At 39.6% G+C, this 10,269-nt stretch overlaps 1 protein-coding gene and 1 non-coding gene across 2 annotated transcripts; both read left to right on the top strand.

Annotated features, from left to right (window-relative positions):
- Window positions 1-511: 511 nt before the first annotated feature.
- Window positions 512-1,313, top strand: LOC145571067 (uncharacterized). Its single transcript, XM_081630161.1, has 2 exons — window positions 512-863; window positions 1,183-1,313. The coding sequence occupies exons 1-2, from the start codon at window positions 512-514 to the stop codon at window positions 1,311-1,313; spliced, it is 483 nt and encodes a 160-aa protein (XP_081486287.1).
- Window positions 1,314-9,936: 8,623 nt separating this feature from the next.
- On the top strand, window positions 9,937-10,042 carry LOC145573295 (small nucleolar RNA R71). The gene has a single exon (XR_014097344.1). It is a non-coding gene; the product is annotated as a small nucleolar RNA R71 (small nucleolar RNA).
- Window positions 10,043-10,269: the final 227 nt, after the last annotated feature.

Genomic DNA, 10,269 nt, shown 5'->3' with positions numbered 1-10,269 from the left:
TTGCCAAACCTTCATCTTCTAGGACTACTTTGGAAAAATCATTGAGAACCAAACCAAGATTTTGAGCACTTACATGTCGGTGAGTGACTAGAAGTTCAATGAGATGATGACACACAACAAAATTCTTGAAACACAAATCACCGTATTAGCAAACACCTTGAAGGAGAGTGCTAGCCCTACTTCTTTACCCTCTCAAGGAGTTGATCCTTAGAAACTTGTGTATTCTATCAGTACTAGGAGTGGTAAAGTGCTTGAAGAGAGTGTTTCTAGGAAGAGTAAGGAGGGTGAGAAGGTGAGTGATTCATTTGAGAAGGAAGAGCTTGAAGTGTCAAGGAAGGTGATTAATGATGCCAAAGAGGAAAAGAAAATTGAAGAAAAATTGCATGAGGATATGATCAAACCCAAACTTCCATATCCCCAAAAGTTTTTGAGTAACAAGATTGATGAGCAATTTGGGAGATTTCTTGATATGTTTAAGGAATTTCATCTTTCTATTCCTTTCACCGAAGCTATGACACAAATGCCAAGATATTCTAAGTTCCTTAAGGAAATTTTTAGTGGCAAGAGAGAGTGTAATGAAGTTGACTCGGTGAAAGTTAGGGAGTGTTGTAGTGCTTTTATTCACAATGATTTACCTGAAAAGATGAAAGATCCGGGTAATTTTTCAATCCCTTGCAAGATTAATGGAAAAATCTTTCAAAATGCTCTTTGTGATCTTGGTACTAGTGTTAGCGTAATGCCTTATTCTGTTTTTCAGAAGCATAAGCTAGGTGAGCTTCTCCCAACCAACATGTCCTTATTGTTGGCCGATCATTCTATTAAGTTTCCTAAGGGAAGAGTTGAGGATGTCCCCCTCAAGATAGGTGAGTTTACAATTCCCGTTGACTTCATTGTGCTTGAAATTGCGGAAGATGACAATATACCTATTATTTTTGGGAGACCATTCTTAGCTTTATTACATTGACTTTGGGTGAGTTTACAATTCTCGTTGACTTTGGGTGCTTTCATTGATGTGAAAGGTTGACTTATTACATTGCGTGTTGGTAATATTAAGGCAAGTTTTGAGCTAAAGTCGAGGCATGAGTCTTTGTCTTTTGTGAAAATCAATTATGTGTATCAATTCACCTTATTCTAATGCCAATGTATGCATGTTTCTGCCTTCTACTAATGATGTTCTTGAAGCTTGTAATGATGTTCCTTTAAGTGTTGAAAGCAAGATGGTTAGTGAAGATAACATGGAGCCCTCAAAACTTGTGGATGAGGATGTAATTGATATACCTTCATGGTTTGAGCTCTATCCAAGAGAGGTTTAAGATGACTCCAAATGTGTTTGATGGTACGAAACCTTCCACTACAAGGAGCAAGAAGATAAAGAAGAAAAAGAGAGCTTTCATGAAGAAGAAAATGAAATTGAAACAAAGCAAGCTTGAGTCAGAATTTTCAAAACAAGAGAATGCATCCAACAAGGAAGTGGAGTTGCCAAAGAATGGCATGAAGTTTGACCCCTCTATCGCTTTGGACAAAATGCTTTTCTTTGACCCTCCGTGATTTGGAGGAAGGTCGAGCTTAGGACCTTAAGCAAGCGCTTCCATGTAGGCAACCTTTTTTTTATTTTATCTTTCTTATTTTTCTTTTAATTTCTTTCCTTTCTTTCACTTGATTTGTGTTTGGATTTATAGGTTGTTGTCATGGGAATCCGATCCCTTAAGCGAGCATGAGATAATTAGAAGGAGTTTCGTGATTAATGATGAGAGTATGCTCGATTTTCTTGAATTTTAAGTTATAAGGGTAAGGTAATTAAGGAGGTAAGTTGGGAAAAATTATGCTTAAATGTGAAGGAAGTTTGTGCTTGGTGGATTCATTATGGTGCTCTCATTAATTTGGGATGTTGAACCCACTATCAAGGCATTTTGAAACTGATATGTTCAGTGGGTTCTGTTGTATTTTGATGAGTCCGACTCATCGCAAAAATAAAACTCGAGCCAAGATCAAACTCACAATTAATATAATCAAAAGATATAATTAACAAGAATTAAGGAAAGACAAAATTACCTTTAAAGCGTGCTTCACTTGTTCACCGAGCTCTTACTTGAGAATGCTTAAGTCTCGCAACGGGCGATAACCTCCTACGGTATCCACCCACAACACGATCCCGACTAGGTCTATTACTTGGAGGTTACCCCGAATAATTATGAGTTTAAAGGTTTTCTCTCAAGTGGAGATGCCTTTTCTAATTCTTACTCAAGTGAGTTTTCCCATACCCTAAGTTGGGTATTTATAGGGAAACTCATGAGTGAAATCTTCTCTCCCATTAATGTGGAGAGTTGATAAAATCAATAGTCTCCTTTTATTTTTAAATCAAAAATAAAATTAAATAGCCAACAACTAATTAATCAACAAGTGTCACACTTAGAGGAGGGGTTAGGTAAGAACCACAAGGGAAAGGGGGGACCAAAGTTGATCCCTAAGCTTTCCCCAAAACCGGCCACATACACCAATCACCCCCTAAATTAGTTACTGCCACGTGGCACCCAGCCTTGGCCACCAAGGCGTGCCCAGCTGACGGCCTTGTGCCTTGGCTGGGCCCTGCCGTGGCTACTTGGTTGTATGCTGCTTCCTCGGCCAAGCAAGCTACGCACACAAGTGCGGGCTGTTGGCTGAGGCCTGCTGCTGAGCTAGTGCTAGCACACGCAGCCCAGCACGCCACGCTGCTAGGTAGCTGTTGCTGGGTGCATTGTGCATGGCGCGCCAGCAGCAACGGCCTAGTACACTTGCCCCGCACACAAGCGCAACAGGCCATGCACGCACATGCGGGCTGATGCTGCTATGTGCGTGGCTTGGTGCATGCTAGTCATGTGCTCTAAGCACATTTTGCCCCTAGCACTCGGTTTGCTCGGGACATTCCGATGCTAGGGGTGTTTTTTGGTAAATTGTTCATTAATTAGTGATTTTACCGTCTTGTGTTTAATAAATTCGACTCGACTTACGAGACTCAGTTTCGACGCTCCAAGCTTAATTTCCGACGTCTAAATATTAATTACTTTGTTGTGTCGGATCGTTAATTGCTTGGGTGTGACCGAACGGTTCAGTCGAGATAAGCTTTAATATTAATTGTACATTAATATTACTGATCGAAAGCGGCCTCCACCTAGGCATTCTGATCACTTCAAATTATTGAATAATTAGCTTTCTTTGCCACAAGAAAATTTGGCCCACTCAACTTCTCCTTGTTGAGAATTGAGCGCAACGAGAATTGGTTATTTAAGTTATTTGTAGACATTGTTCTATAATTGAAAGAATTTGAAATGAAAAACCATTCATAATACTTAAATAAAATTGAAATCATGCATATTATTCAAACTTATTTAAAAGTTACAATCTCCTCTTCCGGGTCTATCCCGTACGCCTGTTTTCAAAAAGTAGAGTAAAAAAGCAATTCACACATTAAATTGTTCCCATTTGGTGAGAATAAGTCGATTCTAAGATACCTATTTTTTTCTCATTTTTTCATTTATCTATTTTTCACATTATTACATTGTCCTCTTTTAACTATTTTTCACAGTATTACATTGTCCCAAAGGTTGTAACGTAAGGGCAAAAGGGTGAGGGTAGGCTTAAAATTTAGAATTTGGTGGTATACCTAAGTTGTGAAGCAAAGATTGGCCAAATCTCAACACCAAAACAAAGTAATCACCAAACAAAAACACCAACACCCCCAAGCTTATTCAAAGCCAAAATCGCAAACATATACACAAAAAGCATAAGAACGCTTCCCCACAAGCTTGAACAAAGCATTGTCCTCAATGCTTAAAATAGGGAGAAAGACACTTACATTAAAATATTTTTTGAATTTCTTATGTTTCACTTTTTTCAATTTTTACCAAAGCTTTTGAATTTGCTTTGCTTTTTTTTTTTCTCATTTTTTTTTTCATTTTTTCATTTGTCTGTTTTTCACATTATTACATTGTCCTCGCCTCTTTTAACTATAAACGACTTTTTCAACTTTGCATTTGCTTTTTATTCACAAAATATGTAAAACACAAATTTGCTTTCATTATAAGAACCAAACAATCATTCTTATCCACCAAAACTCCAACAATAGAGACCAAATGCTTCACAAAAACCAATGATGGGAACACGAATGAAACAAAAGGCTCAAAAGCTAAAGATGTAGCTTGAAAAGAAGGGTATAAGGCACAAATGGCTAGCAAGTAGGCAAATGAAAACCCAAAATAAAGAAATAAAAAACTATCCTAGAAAAGTAAAAATTACCACCCCAAAAAGATGCGTTTGTCCTTCCTAAATGGCTCGGTCCCGATCTCGGTAGATGAAAGTCAAATTCTAGATAAAGCATACAATAGCAGGGATCCATGCACTGCTCATGCAAGATGTGTAGAAGTCTACAAGAGAATGAAACCTCACATGATTCTAGCAATAACTCACTATTAGTTTCAAATTCACCAAAAGAGAGCAATTGCAAATTTTCAAAAAACAAATAAAATCCGGCTTCAAGGTCCTAAAAGTTCTAAACGACTACCTTAGCAAACTCTAGCTTAGAGTCAACCAAATATACTCTCAAACCGTGCGAACCATTGTCTTTTAGGAAGGGTAATATCTAAAAATACAAGTCCAAGTGGTACTAAGTCCAAAGCAAAAGCAAAAACAAGAAGAAATTAGAGTAATGCGTCAAAAAGAAAAGCCAGGAGGTGCGTGCGCACCAGGTAGGGGCTGGGGTTGCTAAAAAAACAGGCTAAAATGCTGACCCTTGTGGTGCGCTCGCGCAGGGGTGGGGTGCGTGCGCACCAAGGGGGTATGGGGATGGTTCAAAAACTGTCAAATTTTGTCAAAGTTAGTTCTTGAGATACTTCTTGAGATACTTCTTGAGACAAGGCCAACAAAAGCACCGTTGAAATACTTCTTGAGACGATGGCCATTGACCTTATATGGAGAAGAAGAATCCATCATTGAGACCTCTACAACACCACATGGAAAAACATTTTGGACCAAATAGGGACCGCTCCATCTTGACATGAGCTTTCCGGGAAACAACTTCATTTTTGAATTGTAGAGAAGAACCTTATCGCCAACACAAAAATCTGTCTTCTCAATAATCTTGTCATGTGTTTCCTTGGAACGAGCTTTATACACACTAGCACAATCATAAGCATCAAACCGAAGCTCCTCTAACTCATGAAGAGCTAACCACCTTTTCTCCCCCGCACTTGCCAAGTCAAAGTTTATCTTCTTGATTGCCCACAAAGCACGGTGTTCAATTTCAACTGGGAGATGGCATGACTTGTCGTATACTAGGCAGTATGGAGTGGTACCTATGGGGGTCTTAAAAGCCGGTTGATAGGCCCAAAGAGCGTCATCCAACTTATCCGACCAATCCTTTCGATTTCTCGCAACCGTCTTTTCAAGGATAAGTTTGATTTGACGGTTAGAGACTTCTACTTGGCCGCTCGATTGGGGATGATATGGGAGGCCGAATCTTTGATAGACCCCATGCTTTCTCAACATCTTTTGAAAGGCATGGTGAATAAAATGAGAACCGTTGTCACTTATCACCGCCTTTGGTACCCCAAATCTTGGAAAGATTATCTTCTTAAACAACTTCATAACCACCTTGTCGACCATTAGTCGGGGAGGCAATGGCCTCAACCCACTTAGACACGTAATCGACCGCCACAAGAATATATTGATTTCCGAAAGATGAGGGGAATGGTCCCATAAAATTAATACCCCACACATCAAACACTTCCAACTCAAGTATGGGTTGTTGAGGCATTTTATTTCTCTTGGAGATGTTCCCAACTCTTTGACATCAGTCACATGTCTTGACAAAGCCCCATGAATCCTTAAAAAGATGTGGCCACCATAATCCGCATGAAGGACCTTAGTGGCAGTCTTAGAGACACCCATATGGCCCCCGCTTGGATCCGAATGGCACATTTTCAAAACACTAGGCACTTCTTCGTTTGGCACACAACGTCTAAGTAAGCCATCGACCCCTCGCTTGTATAAGATGGGATCATCCCACACATAATGCCTTGCCTCTCTCTTGAGCTTCTTTCTTTGATTCTTAAAAAAGGAAGGAGGAAACTCCCCACGTGCAATAAAGTTCACTAAATCGGCAAACCATGGGAGCTCCTTTGCTTCAATAGCATACAAGAAATCATCAAGCATCCTATCCTCAATTTGAGAACCATCATCATGAGTTTGAGAATCTTCTAAACGAGAAAGATGATCCGCCACAACATTTTCCGCTCCACTTTTATCCCTAATCTCAATGTCAAAGGTTTGGAGCTCAAGAACCCACCGAATCAACCTTGGCTTGGACTCTTTCTTGGCAAAAAGATACTTGAGAGCCGCATGATCCTTGAAGACAATGGTTTTGGAACCCAATAGATAACAACGGAACTTCTCAAAAGCATGAACTATAGCCAAAAATTCCTTCTCCGTTGTAGTGTAATTCCGTTGAGCTCCATTTAAAGTCTTGGACATATAATAGATCACATGAAGTTTCTTGTCCACTCTTTGACCCAACACACCTCCTATTGCCGAATCACTTGCATCACACATCAACTCAAATTGTAAATCACATCTTGGAGCTTGAACAATAGGAGTAGAGATTAGAGCTTTCTTCAACTTATTGAAAGCCTCCAAACACTTATCATCAAACACAAACTCGACATCTTTTTGAAGAAGATCATTAAGGGGCTTTTCAATGAGCGAGAAATCCTTGATGAATCTTCTATAAAACCCGGCATGCCCTAAGAAAGATATCACTCCCTTTACGTTCACCGGAGGTGGAAGCTTTTCAATGACTTCAATTTTAGCTTTATCCATCTCTATCCCCTTATGAGAGATATTGTGGCCAAGGACTATGCCTTCCTCCACCATGAAGTGACATTTCTCCCAATTAAAGACCAAGTTCACCTTCTCACACCTTGCAAGATATTTTTAAAGGTTTTCAAGGCATGCCTCAAATGAAACACCTCCTACGGAGAAGTCGTCCATAAAAACCTCCATCTCCTCTTCCAAAATATCTCTAAATATACTCAACATGCATCTTTGAAATGTCGCGGGAGCATTGCAAAGGTCGAATGGCATTCTCCTATAAGCAACTGTACCATATGGACAAGTGAAGGTTGTTTTCTCTTAGTTATCCAGGTGGATAGGGATTTGGAAAAATCTCGAATAACCATCAAGAAAACAATAGAACTTGTGCCTTGTTAGTCATTCAAGCATTTGATCAATAAAAGAAAGGGGGAAATGATCTTTATTTGTTGATGTGTTTAGACGTCTATAGTCTATACTCATCCTCCATCTCATGACCGTCCTCGTCGGAATGAGCTCACCTTTCTCATTCTCAACGACGGTCATACCTCCCTTCTTTGGGATAACGTGAACGGGAGAAATCCACCTAGAACTAGAAATGGGGAATATGATTCCCGCATCCAAAAGTTTGGTGATATCCTTTTTCACTACCTCTCCCATTTGGGGGTGTAGCTTTCGTTGCCTCTTAATAGAAGGTAAAGCACCTTCCTGAAGAGTTATGTGATGTGTACATAAAGCGGGGCTTATACCTTTGAGGTCATTAATGGTATAACCCAAAGCACTTCGGTGCTTTTTCAAAACACCACACAACTTTTGAGCTTGATGCTCACTCAAAGAAGAGCTAACAATCACGGGAAAAGTGGAGTTAGGTCCCAAAAATTCATACCTAAGGTGTGATGGAAGAGGTCTGAGCTCAACCATTAGAGCACCTTTACCTTCCTTCAATGTTGCTACTTGCAACGCTTCTTGGCTAGAAATGCTCAAACACATTTGCTCTTCAACATCCTCAAAGCTTCCCTTGAGCAAATTTTCATATAAACCCATCTCCTTGTTTGGAGTACCTATCTTTTCCTTATTCAACAAAACATTCTCAAGAGCATCGTTAGAAGTGAGCAATTTCTCATGCATAGAAGACACAACATGATCGAGAGAATCAATTAACATACAATTTTCTAAAGAAGAACTTGGATACTTCATGCTATCATTCAAATCAAATTCTATCACTTCATCCCCTAATTTGAGCAAAATTTTAGCACTTTTCACATCTATCAAAGCACTCGAAGTAGCAAGGAATGGTCTCCCTAGAATGATGGGAATATTAGCATCTTCATCCATATCAAGAACAACAAAATCCACCGGAATAAAAAATTTCTCAACCTTCAAAGGAACATCTTCTACCTTACCCGTAGGAAACTTAATTGACCTATCGACCAATTGCAAAGTGATGTTAATAGGTAAGAGTTCCCCTAGCTCAAGTCTTTGGTAGACCGAGTATGGCATAAGGCTAAAACTAGCTCCTAGGTCACACAAGGCATTCTTAATTTGCATTTTATAAATGACACAAGGGATAGAAAAGTTTCCGGGGTCTTTTAGCTTAGGTGGAATCCTGTTCATTATGATAGCACTACATTTCTCGGTCAAGTTCATCGTCTCTACACCATCACATTTCCTCCTACCACTCAAAATGTCTTTGAGGAATTTTGCGTAGTTGGGCATTTGGGTGACAACTTCGGTAAATGGTAGAGAAAGGTGAAGTTGCTTAAGCATGTCAATGAATCTTCCAAATTGTTCATCTAACTTGTGTCTCATGAATTTTTGTGGATAAGGAAGCTTGGGTTTCACAATCTCTTTCTCCACTCTCACCTCACTAGGATTCTCAATCTCAACCTCACTCAAAGATGCACCATCTTTCTCATCTTCAACCAAAACCCCTTTTGTGCCCTCTTTAGTCTCACTCTTCCTAGGCAAACTCTCCTCAAGAATCTTACCACTCCTTGTGACAATAGCATTAACCGGTCTCTTAGGATCTAGGCCTTGGGAAGGTAAAGAAGAAGAACTAGCATGGTCTTTCGAAGCATTAGCAAGTTCAGAAATTTGATTTTCAAGCATCTTATTATGAGTCATCATTTCATTAAATTTCTTATCACTTACGGTCATGTAAGTGTTCAACAACTTTGTTCGATTTTCAATGACTTCTTCCAAATTTATTCTATGTGAAGAAGAAGAGTATTGAACATAGGAATTATCATTTTGGGCCTTTGGAGCAAATTCGGGTGAAGGGCCTCTTTAAGCATTGTTTTGAAAATTGCCTCTACCTTGATTGTTCCAATTACCCCTACTTTGATTTTGACCATAACCTTGATTATGGTTACCACTACCTTGATTATGATTCCCATAACCTTGGTTTGGATTACCATAATTTTGGTTTTGATTTTGGCTACTATAACCTTGATTGTTATAGTTACCTCGAGAACCTTGGTTCCTATAACCACCACCTTAGTTATAGTTGTCAAAATTGCCATGATTGTTGTAATTCCTATTCATTAACCTCTTTGATTCTCAAACCTAGAATCATGATTATTTGACACATAGTTCACATGCTAATTCACATTTCCATCTTGATCATCACAAACATCCATACATGCATGGGGGCAACTAGAAACATCATAATCATACGACCCACAATTATCACAAAACAAGCATCCACTAGGCATGTTACTAGAAGAAGGAAAGGGTTGAGAATTAGAAGACGTACCTCTCCCCTTAGATTGGGAGGGAAGACTTGAAGCCTGGTAGGTAGCACTTTCCAACTTTGCCTTGATAGCGGACATCTCCTTCCCCAAGTTTGTCATTTGAGAGGATAGATTGTTGATTGCATTTAGATGATCAACTGAGTACACCAAAGAGCTACTCTTGCTAGTTGACTCTCTTTCTCCATCTTGCCAATCTCAATAATACCTCAATACGTCCTCAATTATGTCCACCACTTCCTCTTCCGTTTTGTTCATGATAGGACCTCCGGCTCCTCCATCTAAACATGATTTTCCTTGAGGGCTGAGGCCACCATAGAAGATTTGAATGATTTGATAGGTTGGAATTCCATGATGAGGACATTCTCTTTGATACTCCTTGTATCTCTCCCATGCTTCATAGAGGCTCTCACTTGGCTTTTGCTTGAAACCTTGAATCAAAGCTCTAGCCTCCGCCGTTTTCTTTTGAGGATAGAAACGGGTTAGAAATTCCTTGGTGACCTCGTCCTATGTCCTTAGAGAATTCAGCTTAACCTCCTTGTCTAGCCATTCCAAAGCACGCCCTATGAGTGAAAAGGGAAAGAGCTTGAGGCGGATGAATTCTTGGGAAATTCCGTTCACCTTGATAGTATTGCAGTATATCTCAAACTCCTTGAGATGATTTAGTGGGCTTTCATGC

Source organism: Chenopodium album, chromosome 12 (genome assembly GCF_948465745.1).
Source record: "Chenopodium album chromosome 12, dcCheAlbu1.1, whole genome shotgun sequence".
Taxonomy (NCBI): domain Eukaryota; kingdom Viridiplantae; phylum Streptophyta; class Magnoliopsida; order Caryophyllales; family Amaranthaceae; genus Chenopodium; species Chenopodium album.
Note: the sequence above shows the minus strand (reverse complement) of the source record. Positions and strands in the feature narration are given on the sequence as shown.